The sequence below is a fragment of the Carcharhinus amblyrhynchos genome, chromosome 16, assembly GCF_965287045.1.
Source record: "Carcharhinus amblyrhynchos chromosome 16, sCarAmb.v2.hapA, whole genome shotgun sequence".
NCBI classification, from domain to species: Eukaryota; Metazoa; Chordata; class Chondrichthyes; order Carcharhiniformes; family Carcharhinidae; genus Carcharhinus; species Carcharhinus amblyrhynchos.
The window spans coordinates 8,004,150-8,029,973 of record NC_137339.1 but is presented as its reverse complement, the minus strand read 5'-3'; the positions used below and the strand labels follow the sequence as shown (position 1 = coordinate 8,029,973).

Sequence of the window (25,824 nt, the reverse complement as noted above, 5' to 3'; positions counted from 1 at the left end):
GCTTTGTTTTGGAGTTTCTTGAGTGTTCTGGGAGCTGCACTCGTGCAGTCAAGTGGAAAGAGTTCCATCACACTCCTGCTTTGTGCCTTATAGATCATGGACAGGCTTTGAGGATTCAATCATAGAACCCTAGAATCATAGAGCCCTACAGTGCAGGAAGAGGCCCTTCGGCCCATCAAGTCTGCACCGAACACAATCCCACCCAGGCCCTACCCCCATATCCCTACATATTATACCCACTAATCCCTCTAACCTACACATCCCTGGACACTAAGGGGCAATTTCGTAGCATGGCCAATCAACCTAACCCCCACATCTTTGGACTGTGGGAGGAAACTGGAGTACTTGGAGGAAACCCACGCAGACACGGGGAGAATGTGCAAACTCCACACAGACAGTGACCCGAGCCAGGAATCAAACCCGGGTCCCTGGAGCTGTGAAGCAGCAGTGCTAACCCACTGTGCTACTGTGCCACCTGCTCAAGAAGTGAGTCGCACACTTTGGAACCCCCAGCCTGCAGTTTCCATTCATAGTCAGTGTTAATAGTGTTTATAACACAATAAATGTACTTTGTATGCTATGGATTCTTTACTTGGGTAATACCATTGTGTGATACATTGAATGCGTCTCCTTGACTCCTCACACACTGTATTTCTGTAACTCAAGCAGGTGTTTCATTGTATTTTATTCAAATAATTTCAAAGGATCGTGAGATTAACTGACCACGGTACACAAGGCTGGATTGTTACTAGCTAAATATGTAATGTAAATATATGTCAACACATATATTTATGTAAATATGCAGAAATCAGAAGAAAATCAAGGTAAAATTTCCATGGGCCTTTACTGGCTCAAACCTGGATTAGTGTGAACTATTCTGGTCTCCCTAATATACCACTGATATTGAGGCAATTGTGAAGCTTTAAAACTAATTACACGTCACGAGGAAAGATTGAACAAGCTGTGGCCTTTGACAGAGGGGAAAGTTAAGTCTACGTCTTGATCCTTTTTTAGTTTGTGTCAATACAGCTCCCCCCTCCCCCACAGTGCCACCTGTCACTTGTTTTTCAGGTTTGCTTCCACCGAGCAATGACTTTTGCCCTCCTATTCACACATTTTGCTATCTTAACTTCACGTCACTATCAGAAGTCTACAATTAACACCCCGTTTATCTTGCGCCCATTGCAATTTTGTCAATCTCTCCTTAACTCTGACCTATCCCTGACCCGTTCTCCAACTATATAATTCACCACACTGCTATTCCTCTTCAATTCTGCAGAAGAGTCATATTGGACTCAAAACATTAACTCTGTTTCACTCTCCACAGATGCTGAGTTTATCCATCATCTTCTGTTTTTTATTTCAGAGCTCCAGCATCTGCAGCACTTTGCTTTTAGCCCTTTGTAAGTGGCGGGAAGGTATTGATTCTGGGATTATTATCCCATTCCTTTGCTGTCTGATTTTTGGGAGTGCCTTTAAAGGGTAAGGACTGGCTCCTATTGGTATGATTTCTGCTTCAATCACAAATGCTTTAGGACCCTCTGGGAAAAATAAAAGAATGTTTTTCGTGTTCGCAATGAAATCTCTTCCATTTACTGTTCTACTTTTATCTCTTCAGGCAAGGTAAGTAAACATATTTACGACCTCTCCTCTGCTGTTCCTTCATGGTTGGAATCATCTGTTAGAAAGCATAGTGTAACAAAAACAAGCCCAAGCTATGTAGCTCTATTTGCATTCCCAAGGGTGAACTTCCTGAACTATTAGCTGTGGGCATTGTTTCATTTCAAAACTGATCTTGGTTTGTTTGCTCTTTCTTTGTTTCAGTATGTGCCGTCCTTTATTGTATTTATTTGTGCAACTTTAACCAGGTGATCAGGAAGAGTTTGGCATTTTTCCCTCAATATTTTAGGGGAATTTTTGATTTGATTTGGTTTATTATTGTCACGTGTATTAACGTACAGTGAAAAGTATGCTATACAGACAAAGCATACTGTTCATAGAGAAGGAAACGAGAGAGTGCAGAATGTAATGTTACAGCCGTAGCTAGGATGTAGAGAAATATCAACTTAATGCAAGGAAAGTCCATTCAAAAGTCTGACAGCAGCAGGGAAGAAGCTGTTCTTGAGCCGGTTGGTACGTGATCTCAGACTTTTGTAACTTTTTCCCGACGGAAGAAGGTGGATGACAGAATGTCCCGGGTGCATGGAGTCCTTAATTAAGCTGGCTGCTTTACCAAGACCGTGGGAAGTTTAGACAGGGTTAATGGATTCACGACCTTTTGTAGTTCTTGCAGTCTTGGGCAGAATAAGAGCCATACCAAACTGCGATGCAACCAGAAAGAATGCTTTCTATGGTATATCTGTAAAAGTTGGTGAGAGTTGTAGCTGAGATGCCAAATTTCTTTAGACTTCTGGGAAAGTAGAGGCGTTGGTGGGCTTTCTTAACTACAATATTGGCATGGGACCAGGACAGGTTGTTGGTGACCTGAACACTTAAAAACTTGAAGCTCTTGACCCTTTCTATTTTGTTCCCAATGATGTAGATTTTGTCCCCATTGATCAATGACAATCTTCTTCGTTTTGTTCAGGGAGAGATTTTCCTTGCCGCACCAGTTCACCAGATTCTCTATCTCATTCCTGTACTCTGTCTCATCATTGTTTGAGATCTGTCCCACTACAGTGGTGTCGTCAGCAAACTTGAAAATCGAACTGGAGGGGAATTTGGCCACACAGTCATAGGTGTATAAGGAGTATAGTAGCGGGGCTGAGAACACAGCCTTGTGGGGCACCGATGTTGAGGATGATCATGGAGGAGGTGTTGTTGCCGATCCTTACTGATTGTATTGAATTTTATATTTCTCAACATAAAACATGTAAAAGGGAGATCGGTGATTTGGTAGGCGGGGCAGATATTACATTTATTCTAATATAATAAATTTTAAATTGCGAGACCCGACCTCATATTACTGAAAATTATTACTTTTTTAGTCTTTCGCAGGATGTGGGCATTGCGGGCATGACCAGCATTTATTGCCCGCTGCTATTTGCCTCTGAGATGGTGGTGGGGCAGTTCTTGAGATGTAGATACACCCACAGTGCTGTTAGGGTTGGAGTTCCAGGATTTTGACCCAGTGACAATAAGGAACAGTGATATATTTCCAAATCAGTATGGTGTGTGGCTCAGAGGGAAACTTATCAAGTGGCGATGTTCCCATGCATTCACCACTCTTGCCCGTCTAGATGGGAGAGCTTGTAGGTTTGGAGAGTTTTGTTGAAGGAGCTGTTCTTTTTTCACCGTTGCTGAAACTACCTTTTGAACCTTGAAGACGACAAGATTTTGAACAGTCAATTCAAATTTAGATTCAGACTTTTCCTTTTTCCTAACCTTAACAGAGCAGAAGTAGAACAATAGGCTGGCAATAATTAGAAATTGCATTCTTAAACTAACTAATGATAAAATGAATTATAGTTGATCATATCTCAGTAGATTTCACAAGTTCTCAGCACATTCCCACAGACATCTCAAAGAGATGACATATCCCTATAGACAATTTTAAATCTCATTGTGCTTTTCGCTTTCTTACAGCAAGAAAAATTACTTCTGCGAAAACTTGTGTTCCTGCCAGGGTCAATAAACATGGGGATGATTGCAGAATGACAACTCTCACTGCAAGCTTAGAATTAATTAATTCCTGCAATGCCAAATCACTCTAAATACGCGCAATGTTTTTACACAGACTCCCATTTCCCCGCCATCTTGAGATGTATGGAAGATAGCGCTTTTAATAAAGAAGTTCATTTCAGCTGTTACCTCTTTCCACTCAATCTGTCTAGGATGTAACCCACTTTGATGAAACCAGCTCAAGGGGCTGAATGGCCTCCCTCTCCAAAGGGACGCAAGTTCAATATTCAGTCTCTAGTGGCTGTGATGATTTGTAATACAGTGAGCTGAGATTTTACTCCCATTGCCTCCTGTCAGCCACTCAGGGCAGTGTATTTTGAGGGTTGGGGAGACGGAAAGGGAAAGTAGACAGTGTCTGTGGCCAATTTACTCAGTTCCAAATGGGTGTTGTGTAGGGCACATCTTGCCAAATATCAGCCTCTCTTCTTTCATGAGCAAGAATTGGTTATGAGCTGACATCTGAAGTTCCTGCTTTGTTTTCTTCTTTCCAGCATTTGTGGAGAACAATCAGAATGGGCCCTGTCACAAAGGTAGGAGAATGCAGTGGAAGGGGAAATCGTATCATCTCTGGGCAATGATTATCAATCACTCTCTCTGACTCACAGCAATGCTGTCAGTTTGTTGAGAGGTTACCAGTTGGGTAAAAAAACAATAAATGATGGGGGTGGGGAGGGGGCAGGGGGAGATGAAATTAGAAACTATTACACTGCATCTTTCTGTAGCTCTACTCAGTAGAGTAAGAAGGTGGTCGGATGATTTCATGATCCATGTCAGCACATTGCCAATTACAAGGTGATCACCTGTGTGATCAGACACACTGAAAATTGAGACACAGGTGAATGAAAAAAACAAACCATCCACTGGGATTCACTTGTGATTGAATTGAAAAACAAGGAAGCCAGGTTAAACTTGCATCAAACCTTAGCTAGAGCCCACTTAAAGTCCCGTCTGCATTTTCAATTTACAAAAGAGATGTAGAGACATTGGTGAAGATGCAAAAAAAGGATTTACAAGGAAGATCCCAGAACTGAGACGTTATACCTCCCAGGAAAGATTGACAAGGCAGGAGCTATTTTTTGAATAGAAAAATTAGACTTGGGAGGTGACCTAATAGAAGTCTTTAAAAACATGAAATGATTTGATAGAAAGTTGTTTCCTCTTATATGAGATTCAAAAACCAAGAGTCATGAGATATGACAGTCACTACTAAATCCTGTTGAAGATTCAGGAGAAAATTAATATATCAAAGAATTTGAAATATTCCAACACAAGGACTGAGAGAACAAATAGCTTGGATGTCTTTAAAGAGAACCTAATAGTACATGAGGGAGCAGGGAAAAGAAGGTTATTCTAACAGAGCTAGAGGAAAAGGAGTGGGTAGCTCTTACCTGGAACATAAAAACAGCACTGATCAGTTAGACCAAATGACCCGAGTTCTTGATTTGATGTAACTCAAAGTTTTATTGTTATACGGAGTTGGGAATAGGTGTGTAGAAATAATTTCATCATTGAGTGCCAATTACTTATTCATTATGATAAACAGAGTCGGAAATGTAATGAACATATGCACATCCTGTCATGGGAGGACACCTTTCCATTGTTCTGTAGGTTTTCAATGACCCAATCCATGGACACATTGAGATGCATCCACTCCTCGTCCGGATCATTGATACACCACAGTTCCAGCGACTTCGCTTCATCAAGCAGCTCGGTGGAACTTACTTTGTGTATCCCGGGGCTTCACACAACCGGTTCGAACACTCCATAGGGTAAGCATCTGCAAAGGGGCTCTGAACATTTAATTTTGGAAAGCAGATTGAGAATATTTGATCAACCTGGAATATTAACTTTGCATTTCTCTTGCCACAAATGCTGCTGAGAGTTTCCAGCCTTTTCTGTTTATGAGGCTTTTATTGCTTTATGTTCCTTGGTGTCGAATCTTGCTTTACAAAGCTCCTGTGAGGCATCTTGGGATTTTCTGTTGTATTAAAGATGATAAAGAAGTTTTTAATCACATTGATGTTTGTGGGATTTAACTTTGCGCAAATTGGTTGTTTCCTACATTTCAACAGTTAAGATTCCTCAAACGTAATTTTTTAGCTGTGAAGTGATTCGGAACATGGTGAATATGTGAAAGATTTTCTTCCCTCAAGGGCATTACTCTTAGTCTCTCACCTGGACTGGTCCACATCTCTCCCTCCCTCTAACACCTTTACTTATCTAGCCTCATACCTTTCTCCGTAACTCTCACACCTCACCATCTCTCTCTTTCACATTCCCAGTATTTGGTCTGCGTTATTTCCACATGTATTTTTATATTAGGTATAGCTCTTTTTTGGCTAAAAGAATCAAGCAATATGGGACGAAGGTGGAATCGAGGAACAATTTGAAGATCAGCCCTGATCATAATGAATGGCAGAGCAGACAGAAAGGGCTGAATGGCCTGCTCTGGCTTCTACTTTCTACGTTTGTCTCTTACATTTTACTCTCGCTCCCATTCACTCTCTTGGGTGGACCAGATGAGATTTCCCAATGCTTCTTGTTATGAACCAGTGATGGTAAATGCCAGAGTATCTCAAAACACAGAAGCGTAATTTGGAACCCTGGTTCATTGTGATATAATGGGGTTTTTCTATATTATGCGAGGAACAACATTAAATCCAGTGAAGAAATAATAGTCATCATGTGAACAATTGAAGAATAATTATTAACTTAAACAAAAAACACAAACAAACATGACAACAGAATACCCTACAACAATTAAGGATATTGATAGCTATACACACACAATGAAATGATCCATTGGTTCCCAAAACAACCTACATTTTACCTGAATTCTGAGACATCGTGGGTGGAATTTTACGAGAAAAATTCAATGCTTCCAGCTAACATAAAAATGGGAGAGTTGCAGATCTGTTTTTTGAGCGAGTTTTTACGCACAATCCTGTGCACATAGTGCATGAAAAAATGGGCTGGATTGTTCCTAACTGCTACATGCAGTAGACAGGACGTAATTTGCTAGCCAGGAGCAGAGGGAGCTATTGCGCATGTGAAGACCTTTGTAGCTGCACGTGCACAATTCCAACAGCAGAGGCCTGATAGAGAGAGCGAGCTGTCAGGCCTCTGCTGCTGGAGCCAGCCTGAACCAACCCGTCTCACCAAAATTGTGGGGACCCGCAGCAGATCGAGAGCCTCACAGCGCCCAAAAATGTAACCACCCAGGCTGATTGCACCCCACTCTCTCCTCCCACCAATCTTAGGGAGAGTGATAGTGGGCCCACCTTGATCCCCTCCACGATCATGATGCAGAGCAGCAGCAGGACCCTCTCCCTCCTCCACCAATCGTAACTGCAGAGTGCACAGCACTGACCTCCCTCCTCCCAGTGAGAGATAGAGAGAGTGACTGCAGAATGTGCAGCAGCAGCATCACCCTCTCCATGATTGAGCCACCCTGATGTGGCCCCACTCTTCAAGGCCCCTTCCCTGTCAGCCCCGCCTCCTTCAGGCCCTCCCCCATAGGCCACACCCCCTGACATGGCCTAGTGGGCAGTGCCAAAGTGCCAGGCTGGCACTGCCAGGCTGGCACGGCGCAAAAGAGAGCCCCCTTGCCCTCAGCCTCCCCAGGGGGTTTCAGTGGTTTCCGGTCCTACTGAAGAGAGCAACATGACTGTTCCCCATTCATGAGGAACAAGTGTCTTCCCTGCGAGAGAGAAACTCTCCCGTCAAGGCCGCAAAGGCAAGAGAGCCCAAACGATTGAGCACCGGGTTCACTAATGTCACGTAAATCAGCATTATTATAAATTTAGATAATTTATTCAGCCTCTCGCTGGAAATGGGTGACAGGCTGACCTCGCTGGAACTCCAGTTTCGGAGAGATTGCGAGAGCTGAGAAATTGGGCACGAACCTGATTTCTCAGCTTTCGCGTGACTTTACCGGCTCACTCCATCCATAGATGGGTGGGCGAACCAATAAAATTACACCCCCCCTCTCCCCCCACTTTCCCAAACAACATCCAACATTAAGTAACTCTATGAGCTAAATCTAGTAAATAATTACCACAATTATATCAGGGTAAAGTGGACACGTCTGGGAAATGGTCCTCTGGTTCAGAGAAGGCAGAAACTGGCTGCTTCTCTCAGGAAACTATAGCTGCTACTTGCTGGAGTTCTGATGTTGGTGTTCCTCTCCCTTGTCTTCTTGTTTCCCCTGTGTTAGGGTTCTACAGTTATTCCATTTCTTTCCCTTTAATATTAAACCGGGGTTTTGGGCAGATATGTGTCAAACTCCTTATCTGTCCACTTTGAAGTTACCCCTCATATAGCCTCACTGTTTTCTCTAGTCACATATGCAAAATACTTGAAAGGCTAATTCACATCTCATCATTTCTCCAGCTGTCTGCCTCAAATCAACTCCCTGCTTTGACTTTATTTTTTTAACCTTAATTTTCCCCCATTCATTACACACTGTCTCTCCCGCATTCTTCACTATCCTTTTGACCTGTCTCACCCCTCTCACTGTGACTCTCAGTCACTCTGTCATCTGTCCTGCAGTATCTCTCCCCTTGTCCTTTCGTCTCTCATTTAACTTCACAATAGTTGCCTTCGGCCTGTTAAATCCATCTGAAAAGACGAGCAAGGCCTCCATATCATATCTCAGATGAGCAATGGCACCTCTAACGGAGCAACACTTGTTCAGGATTGGAATTCAGATTTTTGTATACAGGTCTCTGCATTGGGACTTGAACCTGCAACCTTCTGCCTCAGTCAGAGTGCTACTCTCTGAGCTTTAATCAATACAGATGCATAGTTACACCATAGAACATAGAACATCGAACATTACAGCGCACTTCAGGCCCTTCGGCCCTCAATGTTGCACCGACCAGTGGAACCAATCTAATGACCCTCTAACCTAAACTATTCCCAATATTATCCATGTGCCTATCCACTGACCATTTGAATGTCCTTAAAGTTGGCGGGTCCACAACTGCTGCAGGCAGCGCATTCCACGCCCTTACTACCCTCTGAGTAAAGAACCTACCTCTGACATCCGTCCTATAATTACCACCCCTCAATTTAAAGCTGTGCCCCCTCGTGTTAGCCATCACCATCTGAGGAAAAAGGCTCTCACTGTCCACGCTATCCAATCCTTTGATCATCTTGTATGCCTCAATCAGGTCACCTCGTAACCTTCTTCTCGCCAATGAAAATAACCTCAAGTCCCTCAGCCTTTCCTCATAAGACTTTCCCACCATACCAGGCAACGTCCTGGTAAACCTCCTCTGCACCCTTTCCAATGCCTCCACGTCTTTCTTATAATGCGGCGACCAGAACTGTAAGCAATACTCCAAGTGCGGCCGCAACCATGGAGATTGGGAATTTGAAACTCACTGCACGAGAGGGTGGATGAGACAGAAACCGTCACTGCATTTCAAAAAATACATGGATATGCACTCGAAGTGCTGCGTACATACCACAGGACTATGGACTGGGGGTTGGGAAGTGGGAATTGGCTAGTAGCTCTTGTTTTGGTGAATAGATATGAAGGGCTAAATAGCCTACTTTTGTGCTCCAATATTCTCTATGCTTCTATAGGCAGAACTTATCCCCAAAAATTCTAAGTGTCACGAAAGTCTGAAAACCGGAGAGTTTCACTCCGTATTTTTCAGCGAGCTAACACACGCAACTTTCACACACACTGGGAATTTTGTTTGGCCGTAGGGAATTTCACACCGATAACAGGGGGTTGAATCTGAGCTCTGGTTTTCAGACTAATGCGACACTTTGAAATTTTTTGGAGAAAAACTGTGTACAAGTCTAAACGGTATATGGGGAATCTGACATCCACCACCCCCACCCCCCCGCCAGCCACTCCCCCACAGACCCCTGATCACTAACCCCACCAGAGACATCGCTCACAGACACCCCCACCACAGACCACACCCCCCACAGATACACCCCCACAGAACCCCCACCACAGATACCTTGCGACGTACGGTCCCCACAAACATCCATAAGCACCCCATTACCCACCCTCCTGCCAAACAATGCACCCACTGATTGCCAGCCTCCCAATCACCAGCCCTGAAACCCCCAGTGGCTGGCATCCCATTTGCTGGCCCCCCCCCCTACTTGCCCCACACCCCAACCTGATACATTGTTCCCCCTTTCCTCCCCTCAGACCCCACCCCCTTGACACAGCCCAGTGCCTGTTGGGCAGTGCCAGGGTGCCCAGTGGGCATGACCAGCTGGCAGTGCCAGAGTGCCTGGAGGATACTGCCAGGGTGCCAGGCACGCAGTTCCAGGCTGACACTGCCCAAGAGGTGCCCACCCCTCCCACAACTTCCTGAAGGTCTCAATGGCCTCTGATCACACCATCAGGTCTGGTCTCCATTGCTGGGGACCAGGTGTGATTCCCGCAGTTGTGGACCTCCACCAGTGAGGTTGAATCCTAAGTGAGCCCAGGCGATAACTCCACTGAATGTACAATGCACATTGTAACAAAAGTGGTCTGGGAAGCCCGCGACTGGCCAAGTGCCAGGCACAATTCACATTTTTGGACCCCACTTACATTTCCCACGGCGCTACAGTACTCAAATAGTGCAGCAGAACTGGAAAATCACATCCTATATTTGCAAGAAATTAGGTCAATAAAGAAAATTTGGAGCTGTCCATAACTAGATGATACTGACTGGTAAAATATATGGGGGTGTTTACTGTACTTGGAACCCCATGACAATTGATGTATAAAGAATTGTGTGCGCCCTTGTCTAAATTCTCTGTTTTGCCCGGCAGTGTGGCATACCTGGCAGGCCAGCTGGTAAAAGCCCTCAAAGAGCGGCAACCGGACCTAGGGATTGATGAACGGGACGTGCTGTGTGTGCAGATTGCAGGACTTTGTCATGACCTGGGTGAGTAGGCAGATCTGAAGGAGCTGGTAGTGCACAATGTTTTATTTAATCTGTCCCTGGGGTGTGGACATTGCTGGTAAGGGCAGCGTTCGCTGTTATCCAGATGGTGGGGGTGAGCTGCCTTCTTGAACCATTGCAGTTCACGTTGGGTAGGTTCATTCTCAGTACCTTCTGTAATGGTTTGATACGATTGTGAGGCTTGTGAGGTGATTTCAGGTGAACGGAGAGTTCTGGCCTCAGACAGAGCTTGTAACAGCACACACAGTTTACAGATTACTGATTAGAATGTGAGTCTTTACAACTAACCTGCTATTCAAGTCTTAAAGATGCAGACAATGTGAGTGGAAAGAGCATTAGGCACAGGTTAAAGAGATGTGTATTGTCTCCAGACAGTAGTGTAAGTGAGGTTTTGCAAACCCAGGCAAGTCACTGGGCTTACAGATAGTGCGACATGAACCCAAGATCCCGGTTGAGATGTCCTCATGTGTTCGGAACTTGGCTTTCAGTCTCTGCTCAGCGACTCTGTGCTGTCATGTGTCGTGAAGGCCACCTTGGAGAATGCTTACCCGAAGGTCAGAGGCTGAATGCCCGTGACCACTGAAGTGTTCGCCAACAGGAAGGGAACAGTCTTGCCTGGTGATTGTCGAGCGATGTTCATTCATCCATTGTCATAGCGTCTGCATGGTCTCCCCAGTGTGCCATGCCTCAGGACATCCTTTCCTGTTACATGCTCTGTCTGAGGCCAGAACTCTCCATTCACCTGAGGAAGGGGCAAACCCCGAAAGCTAGTGAGTTTCTATCAAATAAATTGGTTGGACTTTAACCTGGTGTTGTCAGACTTCTTCCTGTGTTTACCCCAATCCAACGCCGGCATCTCCACACCATGACCACTTTATGACTGATTTCCAGACTATGAACAAAACATTCACCACCCAGATGAGAGGATTGAACTCCACTTTCTCCGATGCCACATATTCTGCCAGGATTGACTGTAATGTCTCATACATGAAGAATGGCCACAAGTGTGAAGTTATTGTAGGTCACTGGTTCCTTTGATGTCCCAGTAAGAATTTGAAAATTAAGAGGGCAAATGGAAGTAGAATCTTCCCCTTCCCACCCACTCGTTGAACGAATGTTCCAATCTACCCTCAGACTTAAATTTTACTCCTGAGTCGGGAGTGGGGACATTTCCCAGCTCTGTAAACTCAACCCAGAAGAAAGTGCCCTGGAAGTTTAGATTATTGTTCTGAGTGGGGTCCGAGTGATAGCAGCTGATCCAGGGTGAGTTCAGAGGTTGCCAGATGTTGGACTGGTGGAAGGCTTATCTCAGTGCTCCAGCACCGTGTCAAAGTGAAAAAATAAATAAAACAGCCCTCATACATCCCTTCACCTCCAAATTCCCCCGTCCTCACTGGCAGCAGCTGCAGGGCATAAATGAATGAAAAGTCTGGTCCTTATCTCTCCAAAATGGGTATCCTATCTCTCCAAAGAGCTCCATGAGCTTTAGTTGTTCTCCTAAAGAGCACAAGTCATGTTCTGTACATCTGACTAATGGAAATCAGATCCTTTTGAGGCAGTGGCACTTTAACATGTGCAGTTGCCTCTGTGAACCATGGATCTGTATATTAAAACTTGCCCTCAATGGCACAATTTGCCCACTGCCAAAATGGTGGATGCCTTGTTTGTCTGCAGATTCCAACTTCTGGAGCCAATTTCATAACGGTAAACAGACTCTCCGTGACTATAAAAATTCAGGCGTTGGGCCAGCCCCTTACTTCTATCCCATGATGGGGAACATTCACCCCCAGTACAACAGGCAGTCAACTATAGTTTTTTTTTACAATGTCACTCTAAATGCCAAGGATGGTGTGGCCATTCCATTCAAACATTCTCTGTGAGAAATTCACAGTAGGAGGAACATTATTAACTATTTGATTAGTATCGAACCCTCAATGCAGCAGAGGTTTTTGCCCTCCAACCTCGCTATGCATGATACAAGGAATTGGATGCTGGAATATTCTAGCATTTGGTTCTGAAAGTTGGGTATTGAGACAGGACAATTCACCCACAGTCGCACAAATACAGTGGAATTAAATCTCTTTATTTACCTCACCATCCAAAATGCATCAAGTGTGAAAAGTGCACAATTGGAACAATTGAAGCAGAAATGAAATTCAAATTAAGGTCTTCCACTTAGCAGTCATAAGATTGCGATCAAACAAGGACTAAATCAGCATAACCTTTAGCCAAGGAAGTACATCAGAATATTAACTTTTGCAGTTTAATGAGGTACCATATAATTAACTTCCTAAACTATCAACCTTGATGCAGACAGCAAATGTAACATGTTTCTTTTTCACAGGTCACGGGCCATTTTCACACTTGTTTGATGCAGCATTTATCCCACGTACACGACCAGGGATAAAGTGGAAGGTAACACTACCTGTAGATTCTGAGTAATGCTGAGTGTTACAAAAATCAATAACATGAACTCTGGGCCATTATCATATCGATGGGGAAGATCTTCGTGGAACTCATTGGGAATTAGATCATTCATTCAAAGCCCCGCTGCCGGTTTATTAACTCATAAGTCTGGTTCACCCATCATCCTGGGCTTGCTGACATATATCTGTGCCCAGCCCAGCAATACGCCAGTTTTAAAATTCTCGCCCTTGTCTTCATATCCCTCCATATCCTCACCCCTCCAGCCCGGATATGCTTCAAGATCTCTGTGCTCCTCCAATTACGACCTCATGCATAATCCCCAATTTCCTTCAGTCCCCCATTGGTGACCTTCAGGCATTTGGATATTAGCCCTGGAGATCTCTCTCTAAACCTTTCCATTCTCTGCCTGTTCCTCCTTCTTCCAGTTGCTCTTTACAACCAACTCATTGATCATTTGTGGCTCACTATCTGATGTTATTTTGTCACGCTACACGGCACCTTGGGACATTTCATTACGTTAAATGCTCAATATGAGGGCAAGATGTTGTGTGAGTTAAAATGTTTGATGCGAGTGGCAGGAGAAAGTAAAGAAAACATTGCAGCCCAGTTGAGCACTGAAAAGTCCACTGTCCCTTCACCAGATACCTTTTTATTTACAAGCTCTCTTATAGTTCATAGAGTGTTACAGCTTCTGGGCAGAATTTTATGAGTTTTTTTTTCTGTGTCCAACCAGTCTGAAGATGGGACAGTCCCACTTCCGTTCCTTGGGCGAATTTTCTGATCCTGTCTCACACACACTGTCTCTGAAATTTTGGGCTATTCAGTTCCTGGCCACAAGTGGGCAGGGGTTAACTTACCAGGCATCCAGCAGCACAGATCAGAGTCACAAACTGTGCATGCGCAAAAATAAGCAAAAATAAAGCAGTTCTCCTCCTGGGCCACAGTCAGCCACCCTCTCCCCCCCGACCCCCGCCACCCCAGGAGCCTCCCCCAAACATTACTGACCCCCTTACCTACTCAAACCCACTTGCACATAACCAGCACCCCCCCTCCCCCACCCCACTATACCAACCCCTTGCCCAGATGGCTGCCTGACATGACCTTCTCTCTCCCCGATCATCATAGAGGCACGAATCCACCCCCCCCCACACCACCCCATCAGCACATCCGCAAGTGCTAACTTGACTTCCTCTTCATGGTAACCAGGCAAACTGCATTAAACTCGCTGGAATGCTCTAAAGGGTGCCTGACTCACCCATGCTGTCTGCAGCTAATCGGCCCTAATGAGGGACATGAAAACCTGAAGGATGGGCAGACAGACGGGCAGTGCAGAGCCGGAGCCATCGGCAACACGCGATGTCTGACAGTTGCTCAAAAAACACCCACATGTGGATCTGCCAGGTCCTCCGCACCCTCCTTCTCCTGATCCCCCGGAGCGAATGGTGGCCACATCCTACCTCCAGAAAAATCAATGGGTTCCATTGCAAAAACCATCTCATCAATCTGTAGGGTAGGGGGATTTGGGGAAGGGGGGAGACAGATGGAAAGGTCAACGAACTCTGCTCAAATGCACCCCAGCAACACAGCTCCCCAGACACCCCTACACCACCAACAACACAGTCTCCTCATTCCCCCCAGCAACACAGCCTCTGCGTACCCCCTGCAGCCCCCCAGTTATACATCATCCTCCCCATTCACCTCCCCCCACCATCACACATCCAGAAGCCATGCAGTAGCGACCACAGACACTGCTGCTTGACAGGACCTGATGATGCAGCACTGCCACTTTAGAGGGTTTCCAGCACATTCCCCACTTACAACAGTGCTTCCTGCTGCCTGCACTAGGACCCAGATGCATCCCTGACATCTGAGGTCAATGTTCAGACTGGGGTCTGTGCTGAGAGTCCAAGGTTAGACTCCGTGATCAACAACAGCCACCACCCTCCCCGACCCAAAATGCAACATCACCACCATGAAACAACCCCCTGTAAGCAGCACAGAGAAGTTTTAACACTGAGACTTACCTCCACGCTCACACTTATTGATCAAGCGCCAGAATCAGACTTTTATACATGAGGTATTTTCCAGTCCAATCCGGCTGCAGTGAATGGGTTGGTAAAAGCAGGTGAGCTGGGACGATTGGGAGTGAAGCTCACGCATGACATTACGGTGCACGCAAAAACATTTAAATTGAGGATTAAATTGAGGTCGTGTTGATTTTTTTTCCCCATGGTAAGATGAGAATGGGCATGGAAAGGGGTGCCATTCCTACTAGCTGCTTTATGCCCGATTTTCCGGCTGAAAAACGGGTGCAGAAAGGTTATAGAATTGCACCCTCTGTGTCAATATCCAGACTGCCGAGAGCTCTGACACCCCCAGTTATATATACAGAAAAGATTCCCTGATTGGGCAGGCAGAAATGAGCCCACAAGAGGCCAACCTCAATGTCTGCATTGAAGTAATTACACGCACACTTCACATTGATTGGCTCAACTGAACCCGACTAAATTTTTAACAAACCTTATGGGGTTAGAAATCTGTTTGCTTTGAGCGACAACGCAAAATTCCAACTGCCATGGGCACGGTGCACCACATGCTCCCTGCATGACCTCTGCCACACTGCTGGAGCAAAGGGGTGAGTCCCCCTGTGAGCAATGAAAGATCTTGGATCAACACTAAGCTGACGTCGCACAACCAAATAGCTGGTGTGGCACCAAGATTCCACACCTGGGCAATGAATGTGCAGGCAACCTCTCAAACAATAAACCTGAAGCTAAGAAATTGGCTCTGCACTTGTAAGATCCAAGCACCCAAAATGTAGGTATGGTAATTTTTGCAAACATTTTCTATTCTGATCTTGCTAGACTGTTTTTAGAGATGTTAATTATTAGTCACGAGTAAGGCTGACATTAACACTGCAATGAAGTTACTGTGAAGTTCCCCTAGTCGTCACAGTCAATGCACCTAACCAGTTTGTCTTGCAGAGTGTGGGAGGAAACCGGAGCATCCGGAGGAAACCCACACAGACACAGTGAGAACGCGCAAACTCCACACAGACAGTGACCCAAGCTGGGAATCAAAGCCAGATCCCTGGCGCTGTGAAGCAGCAGTGCTAACCACTGTGCCACTGTGCCACCCCAAGTTGTGGTGAGTTGGTGGATTTGCCAGAGTATTCCTGTATCCTCTCAGTGCCAGGGGACAGTGGGGAATGGGGACACTGGAGGGAGAATAGGGGACATACTACTGGGTCCATTCATTCCTTTGAACAGATGAGGGGACAGCACTGATATGAATTTTAAATGATTTTCTTTTTTTAAACAGATAAAAGCAAAAAGATAAAACAAGCTTGGAATTGGCTTTTATTGCTGGCCCCTGTACTGAACACACTGAATTGAGCTTGAACAGGATCTTGAAAACAAACTGCACAAACACACTGAAACCAAAATATATATCAACCCTTATCTCGTTATTGGAAATGTTTTCCACAAACTGTCTCTTTCTGGCAAACACAGGCCTTGCAGCTGCTGTTATCAAAAATGTGTTTGTCTACTGTGTACACTCCAGGAATGCAGTTATTTTTTAGCTAACCCAGTATGCCTTCTGAGTTTTAAAATGCAGTCAATTTTTTAAGATTAGCAGAGTTAGTTGCACAGGCAGAAATATCTTAAAAGGAAGTCTTTGCATAGACTGGAGCAAACAGGACTAAGCATACATGGGATCTCTCAGAGAGACTGTAACCTTCAGCCACATGTTCACCACCCAATCTGTCTACCCTTATTTGTGCATAACTTGGGATATAGTCCAGAAATTATAACTTCTGAGGTCGTCTTCTTTAATTAGTCCTTCGCCTCTGGTACTCTACAATTGAGAGCTCTGTCTCCGACCTGTGTTGTTGGTCCCAACATGGGACCAATGATTGGATGGTCCTCCTTCTTCTGAATCAAGCTGATTCAGGATGTCCCTCACATTGATGCCAGTTGGTAACACAGCATGATGGGCCTTTTGATTCTGCTTCTGAAGGATGCTATCTGAACCCAAATGTTATTGAAACTGCAAGATTATCATTTTCCTCCTTCATTCAGCCGCCTGGTCCAAGGTGCTTTTGTTAGCATTTTGGCTGTCCTGTCAGCAGTTACAGTCCTTATGCTGACAGGTAGCGAGTGTGTTGTGTTATTGGATAAGATCAGTTTCTGTGAATTTCATTTGTTCTTCGTGGGAACAGATCGCTGATCTAATTTTTTGTTCTTGATTTAATAGCACGAGGATGCTTCTTTGAAGATGTTTGATCACTTGCTAAAAAGCAATGGCCTGGAAGATGCTTTCGGAAACTATCATCTGAATTTAAATGATGACATTATATTTATCAAAGAGCAGATCAAAGGGGAGCCATTAACTCCAGAGGAGAACCAAGGGGTAAGTGACAACAACCAACCAATGAAAAGAGAAGGATGGCCTGTACAAGTTAACTACTTTAACAATAAGAAGGTGTATAGAGGTTAGTTTAGTTTTGCGCACCAAATGATTCTGCTGCAGATATTCTTCACAAATACTGTTGTGGAAAGGCTTGGACGATAAACGTAATTCACAGAACGGAGTCGTCCAGAATTGCAAGGCCGTGGGTTCAATTCCGATTGTGTTGAGTTGGCAGATCAACCATTGGAATCAAAGAATTTGGGATGTGATGGTTACTGGATTAATCATCCAGAAAACAAAAGTTCAAATCTCACCATGTGAGGCTGAGAGTTTAAATTCAGTTCAATAAGAAATAAAAATCTGGGGACAGAAAAGTGACAGTGAAACTGACAGAATGTTAGAAAAAGCCAACTGGTTTGTTAATGTTGTTTAGAGAGTCTCCTTACCTAGTCTGGACCTATACATGGCTTCAATCAAACGCAGACATGGGTCACTCTTAATTGCCCTCTTAAGTAGTTTAGCAACGAATTGCTTGTTACAAGCTCACTTCCACTGCAGAAGGGGATATTAGCCAAATTTCAGCACCTATCTGCTTTCCAAAACTCTTGGTTGGAAGTATGCATGTGTGATGTTGAATAAAAACATGAGCAGTATTCAGTCTGATACTCTCTATGATTCAATAGCTTGCTGGAGTTCGTTGTCAAATTGAAGGCTGCTTATTTGGGTGAGGGTATCTTGGGAATGTGCCCCACTTATGTCAATAGTGTTGGAAGAGGAGATATAGGGGGAAAACTGGTTAACTTGGAGGACAAGAATGCTGGTGATTGGTTTGTATGGGATTGGTAGGTGTTGGAAATTCCTGGATGTGCAACATCCCGACCCAGCAGGACATGACAGAGCTCGACTACTTGGTGAGGTACCTAATTTCAGCTGCTCTTGTTCATAGCGAAGAGATTGAAGATAAAGAGAATGTGAAAGAAGAAACCAAGGCGTGGTTCTCAATATTTCCTTTGCCCTGAGAGTTCATATCTGCATCTAACTTTGCTATCTTGTCTTTTCAGTGGCCATACAAAGGCCGGCCCAGAGAGAAGGGTTTTCTGTATGAAATTGTCGCCAACAAGATACATGGGATTGATGTTGATAAGTGGGATTATTTTGCCAGGTAAGCCTGCTCTCTGATCACTAAGTGATGAACTCTGTCTCTCTGATTGATCTCGGGAAGAGTTCACCAGGTGCAATACAGAAGTTAACTGAGAGTAAGTTTCTGTGCTGTGCTATTCTGTATTGAAGGACCAGCCCAATACCTTAGAATCAGAGAGTAGTAAAGAAGCCATTTAGAAATTGTGACATCTCTCTGAACATTAGTCCCATTTTCCTATTTCACATTTGTTGAATTTATTCCGGTACATATCAAATATCATTTTGAAACTGATTACTGGTCACGTTTTCTCCCACTCTTCTAATAAATACATTCTAGATCAGAACTCAGAGTGAAAAAATGCTCCTGATCTGACATTCCCAACCACCTTTCTTAGATTAATTTAAACCTGTTCCCTTTACTTACTGACCTTCATATTAATGGATTATAGAATCATATAGTGCAGGAAAGGACCTTCAGCCCATCAAGTCTGCACTGACACATTTATATCCTGAATAATTCATTTAAAATTATCCACTAATAATTTTATTCTAACTTGCTCTCTCCTCCTGAAGGTGTTGTCTCTCACTGATATGCAGATTCAATAGGCAAGATGCTTCTCGAACGTTGCCTCGAGTGGTGTGTGTGTGTGAATGTTGGAAGGCTATTTGACCATATGGGGCATCACAGTTCATTTTGATGATGAACTCATTCCTTGGGTACATGTGCAGTAGGTGGGTGGGAAGGGAAATTTTGCTGGAACAGCTGTCTTGGCTGAGATCAGCTAATTGAGGAGGAATTAGTGAATCTCTGGGACAATCTGGTCTGCCTGCCTTATGTTACATGAGGCCTGGCTCTATACACCTGAACCTAACTCTACACCTTTTTCCACTTCTCAGTAGAATGGCTTCAGGACTCAAAGGGTTTAATTGTGGGGACAGATAGTACAAACTCTGTTTATAGTTTCTTAAGTTTAGAATATTGAGGAATGATGAAATGATTGGATATGATAGACATCAAGGATCCAAGCCTCACTCCAAGGCTTGAGTACAAAAATCAAAGGGATGCTCGAGTGCAGTCTTGAGGGAGTGCTGACTTTCAGATGAGACCTTAAACTGATGTCCAAACTTTCCCTCAGGTGGATGTAAAATATCTCATTGCACTATTTCGATGAAGCATGGTAAATATTACCCTGGGCCCTGACCAAATTGATTCTTCTGTCAACATCAGAATGCAGATTACTTGGTCATGATCACAAAGTTGTTTTGTGGGAGCTTGCTGTTCACAATTGGCTGCTGTGTTTCCTACATTACAACAGTAACGACACTTTGAAAGTACTTCACTGGCTGTAAATTACATTGGGATGTCTTGAAGTCATGAAAGACTGCTTGTACATGCAAGTCTTTCCTTACACAGAGAAAATAAAATCTCTGCTGGGCAAATCCAGTACTTAACATAGAACATAGAACATTACAGCGCAGAACAGGCCCTTCGGCCCACGATGTTGCGCCGACCAGTTAAAAAACAATGACCCACTAATCTAAACCAATCCCTTTTCGTCCATAAACCTATCCACAGATCTCTTAAACACCCCCAAACTAGGCGCATTTACAACCGCAGCAGGCAGGGCATTCCAATCCCTCACCACCCTCTGGGTAAAGAACCTACCCCTGACATCCGTCCTATAACTACCCCCCCTTAATTTAAAGCCATGCCCCCTTGTGCTAGCTTTCTCCATCCGAGGAAAAAGGCTATCACTATCCACCCTATCTAAACCTCTAATCATCTTATATGTTTCAATAAGATCCCCTCTTAGCCGCCTTCTTTCCAACGAAAACAACCCCAAATCCCTCAGTCTCTCCTCATAGGACCTCCCCTCCATACCAGGCAACATCCTGGTAAACCTCCTCTGCACCCTCTCCAAAGCCTCCACATCCTTCCTGTAATGTGGGGACCAGAACTGCACACAGTACTCCAAGTGCAGCCGCACCAGAGCTGTGTACAGTTGCAACATGACGCTGCGACTCCTAAATTCAATCCCCCTACCAATAAACGCCAAGACACCGTATGCCTTCTTAACAACCCTATCTACTTGATTCCCAACTTTCAGGGATCTATGTACAAATACACCTAGATCCCTCTGTTCATCCACACTATTGAAAGTCCTCCCGTTAGCCTTATACTCAACACATCTGTTATTCCTACCAAAGTGAATTACCTCACACTTCTCCGCATTAAATTCCATCCGCCACCTCTCGGCCCAGCTCTGCAACCTGTCTAAGTCTCCCTGCAAACTATGACACCCTTCCTCACAATCTACCACACCTCCGACTTTGGTGTCATCAGCAAATTTACTAATCCACCCAACTATACCCTCATCCAGATCATTAATAAAAATTACAAACAGCAGTGGCCCCAAAACAGATCCCTGAGGCACACCACTCGTAACCGAACTCCATGACGAATATTTACCATCAACCACCACCCTCTGTCTCCTATCCGCTAGCCAATTCCTGATCCAGTTTCCTAGACTACCTTCAATCCCATACATCTGCATTTTCTGCAGAAGCCTACCATGGTGAACCTTATCAAACGCCTTACTAAAATCCATATATACCACGTCAACTGCCTTACCCCCATCCACCTCTTTGGTCACTTTCTCAAAAAACTCAATAAGGTTAGTAAGGCACGACCTCCCTGCTACAAGACCATGCTGACTATCTCCAATCAATTCATTACTCTCCAAATAACTATAAATCCTATCCCTAATAATTTTTTCTAAAACCTTGCCCACAACAGAAGTAAGACTCACCGGTCTATAATTCCCGGGGAAGTCTCTGTTCCCCTTCTTAAACAATGGGACAACATTCGCTATCCTCCAATCTTCCGGTACTATACCAGAGACCAACGACGACCTGAAGATCAGAGCCAGAGGCTCTGCAATCACCTCTCTTGCCTCCCAGAGAATCCTAGGGTAAATCCCATCCGGACCAGGGGACTTATCTATTTTCAAACCCTCTAGAATATCCAGCACATCCCCCTTATCAACTGCAATACTGTCTATTTTACACCCCTGCAACCCAGTGTCCTCCTCAGCTATATTCATGTCCCCCTGCGTGAACACCGAAGAGAAATATTGGTTCAATGCCTCTCCAATCTCTTCCGGTTCCACACACAACTTCCCTCTACTGTCTGTAACTGGCCCTAATCTTGCCCTAACCAACCTTCTGTTCTTGACATACCTATAGAACGCCTTAGGATTCTCCTTAATCCTATCAGCCAAAGTCTTCTCATGTCCTCTTTTAGCTCTTCTTAACTCACTCTTCAACTCCCTCCTAGCCAATCTAAAGCTTTCTAATGCACTATCTGAGCCCTCAAGCCTCATCCGAACATAAGCCTCCTTTTTCTTTTTAACCAACGAATCAACTTTTTTAGTGCACCACGGTTCCCTAGCCCTACCAAATCCTCCTTGCCTGACAGGGACATACCTAACATGGACTCGCAGTAGCTGCTCCTTGAAAAAACTCCACATTTCGGACGTTCCCAGTCCCTGTAATCTCCTAGTCCAACCTATGCTTCCTAATTGTCTCCTAATAGCCTCATAATTACCCTTCCCCCAGCTAAAACTACTGACCCGAGGTTCATGCCTATCCCTTTCCATCACTAAGGTGAACGTAACCGAATTGTAGTCACTATCACCAAAATGCACACCAACTTCCAAGTCTAGCACCTGGTCTGGCTCATTTCCCAGCACCAAATCCAATGTAGCCTCACCTCTAGTTGGCCTATCTACTTGGCAGCATAATGGTAAATAGAATTATCATCTAAATGTGAAAACAGGTGGCTTATTTACAGTTTTAAAGTGCAACTCCCTTCATTTAGGGATTGCAAGCTGATTTAGCAGAATATTTCACCATGTTAATGAAGATGATGTGAAGGCTGGGATTAATGGCATCTTGTTTCTGAAGGGACTCTTATCACCTGGGGATGCAGATCAACTTTGATTTCACGCGCTTCCTCAAGTTTGCTCGAGTTTGTAACATTGACGACGAACAGAAAACAATTTGCACTCGAGATAAGGTGGGTCACCTTAGATAGAATGGAGAGTGATAATGAGGTTGTAGTTTTGTAGAATCACAGTCTGCGGTACACCAACGTACCTCAAACAAACTAAAGTCAATAATAAATAAACACAAAATATTGCGGATGCTGGAATCTGGAACAAAAATGCTGGAAAATGTCAGCAGGTCTGACAGCATCTGTGGAGAGAGAATAGAACCAATGTTTCAAGTCTGGATGACCCTTGAAATATCTCATGATTCTATTCCAATGAAGAGCCATGAAGTTATCCCTGGATTCTGACCAAACTGACCCTTTGGAGGATCATGCAGACTCAAAACGTTGGCTCTATTCTCTCTTCACAGATGCTGATGGACCTGCTGAGATTTTCCAGCATTTTCTGTTTTGGTTAAAGTCTATAATAAAACCATGACTTCTCTTAATTAATTCAATACAATTTTCAGCGACTTTTCCTCTCTCTCTCTGCCTCTGGGGATCTCTTGGAAAGCACTTTTGAAATGTATTTGTGGGATGTGGGTGTCTCAGGATTCTGACTCCAAATGTTGGCTCTGTTCCCTTTCCACGGATGCTGTCAGATCTGCTGGGATTTTCTAGTATTTTGTGTCTTTGCACTTGTTGGTCAATCCTGCTCCATGCTGTCTGTTCGGGACCTTTGCGGCCGATGCACCTTGTGATGACCAAGAGTTTAATTCCAGTTTGCGTCTTTCTCTGCAGGAGGCTGGTGACCTGTATGACATGTTTCACACACGTTATACTTTGCATCGCAGAGCCTATCAGCATAATGTGGTCAATGGCATTGAACGCATGTGAGTATTGGTGTAGCGCTCATCTGGGTCATTTTTGTTCAGCATTTTCCCCTTTTTCTATCTCTTGTTGCAGATCAGATGTTCTCCTCCTCTCCTGAAGGAACTCGTCGTGAATTACAAGTCCTTGTTTCTGCTCATCCTCTATCGCCTTATCCCCAAATGTGAAGCCGTGATGGTGAGGGTCAGTAGCTGATTGGCGTTGCCCTAAGAGACATCAAACTCCAGCCCGCCTGGTCCTCACTGACGGTGATACGTTTACACTGCAGCAACAATCTCTGTCTGTTGGCCAACATGAGGAACCCTGGCTGATTTCTATTCTCTTTAATCTTCCCTGTCCCCATCCTAAGGACACTGAGGCTAATAACGGAGCATTGCTGCTGTGCCTGTCCAGCTGTACAAGCTCCGTACAGACCAGCGATCCACCCTGAGTCTCAGTCTGTTCCCCCCATGGCTGTGAATGTACCCACTGAGCCATTGGATTCCTGGACAAAACAATTTAAAAATCCTTGTTTGGGAAACATCATTGACACATTTCTGAAAATATTTAATCTTTCAGGATCACAGAGGCACTGGTGCTGGCAGATCCATTTATCAAGATAAGAGGTACAGGCGGGCGTTCTCGCCGAATGTCCGAATCAATTGATGACATGGAGGCTTACACCAAACTGACAGGTGAGTGTTCTAGTCAGTCAGATATCCAGTTTTCTTGAACCTTACTGTAAGGTCCAGTTTCCTTGCTTTTTCCTCCTCGCCATTTCCTCCTGGAAAAACTGGCAGCAGAAAAACCTGGTGATGAGAAATTGTAAACCAATGGGAAGAACCAGAAAGTATTCTGGATTTCTGGTGAAGGCTAATGGACACGAAACGTGAACTCGAGCCAGAGTCTTCTGCTCTCACTGCATAGGGACATGCCATGGTGATTTGGCCACCCAGATTCAGCGGGACTGGACAATCCCATAGGTGTATGTGGCTGGAAAATCCCTCCTTCTGATTCTCTCTTCACAGTAACATTCACGTCACACAAGTGCCAGGCAATGTCCATATCCAACAAGAAAGGACCTAATCATCGCCCCGTGACATTCAACAGCTTTACCATTGTTGAATGCCCCCGCTATCAACATCCTGGGGGTTTATCATTGACCAGAAACTGAACTGGACCAGTCACATGAATACTGTGGTTACAAGGGCAGGTCAGAGGCTAGAAATCCTGCGGTGTGTAACTCACTTCCTGACTCCCTAAAGCATCTGCCGGGACAAGTCAGGAGTGTGATGGAATACTCTCCACTTGCCCGAAAGAGCGCAGCTCCAACACTGGAGAATCTCCACACCATCCAGGACAAAGCAGCCCGATTGATTGCTATCCCATCCACAGACGTTCACTCCCTGCAACTCTGATGCACAGTGGCAGCCGTGTGTCCCATCTAAAGATGCACTGCAGGAACTCACCAATGTTCCTTCGGCAGCGCCTTCCAAACCCACGACCACTGCCATCTGGAAGGAGCAGAGTAGCAGATTCAGGGAACGACTTGAAAATTCCCCTCCAAACACTCACCATCCTGACTTGGAACTATATCGCTGTTCATTCACTGTTGCTGGGTCAAAATCCTGGAACTCCCTCTCTAACAGCAACGTGGGTGTACCTACACCAGCTGGACTGCAGTGGTTCAAGACGGCAGTTCACCACTACATTCCAAGGGTAACGAGGGATGGGCAATCGATGATGATCTAGCCAGCGACACCCACCTCCCATAAATAAATTTAAAAAAAGATACTGCTGGACCTGCTGAGTAATTCCAGGTTTTATTTTCGATTTCTTTTTGGCTCCAGTGAAAGTCTGTAACCTGCGATCAGCCATGTTACAGTCACTGGGGTGTGTAGCTTTAGGACAGTAAAAGGCATCTGCAAAATGGCCACTGGGGGAATGTAAATCAGGTTTTTAGCTTATTTTTGCTTGTATAATTGAACGTATTAACAGGCGTTAGAGAGAGGGTTTTGTGTGATGGCGAAGAGGTCACTGTGATGGGACGTCTCAGGTGGATGTGACGGTGAGGAATAGGGGGTCCATGGTGATCCGAGGTAATAGTCAGATTGAAACTAGAGTCTCAGCGAATAGTCCCTGCCACCTGATTCAGGTGTTCAGGATTCTTTGTCCCATCCTTCTCCTGTTCCTTCTCCTCTCAGTTGGCCTCTGGATTCCTGGTGGGGCAATGACTGTTCCCTCATGGTGTTAGTGAATGCTGCAAGCTGCCATGAACTTGCATATCTCACCTGGTGTGTACTGGAGGCTTCCAGCCGAGCAATTTAGGCAGGTGTGTCACACATCAGCGACACCTACCTGTTCAACCTGAATCAC

At 44.7% G+C, this 25,824-nt stretch overlaps 1 protein-coding gene across 1 annotated transcript in view; it reads left to right on the top strand.

Moving 5' to 3' along the window:
* LOC145354081 (deoxynucleoside triphosphate triphosphohydrolase SAMHD1-like) overlaps positions 1–25,824 on the top strand; it is a 39,613-nt gene that overhangs the window by 792 nt on the left and 12,997 nt on the right. The window contains exons 2-10 of the mRNA XM_080205214.1: positions 4,173–4,211; positions 5,290–5,450; positions 10,474–10,589; positions 12,952–13,022; positions 17,292–17,447; positions 18,509–18,609; positions 22,554–22,665; positions 23,380–23,471; positions 24,028–24,143. Of these exons, the coding sequence (XP_080061340.1) occupies positions 4,194–4,211; positions 5,290–5,450; positions 10,474–10,589; positions 12,952–13,022; positions 17,292–17,447; positions 18,509–18,609; positions 22,554–22,665; positions 23,380–23,471; positions 24,028–24,143 (943 nt within the window). The 5' untranslated portion in view covers positions 4,173–4,193. The remainder of the gene's footprint in view (positions 1–4,172; positions 4,212–5,289; positions 5,451–10,473; positions 10,590–12,951; positions 13,023–17,291; positions 17,448–18,508; positions 18,610–22,553; positions 22,666–23,379; positions 23,472–24,027; positions 24,144–25,824) is intronic.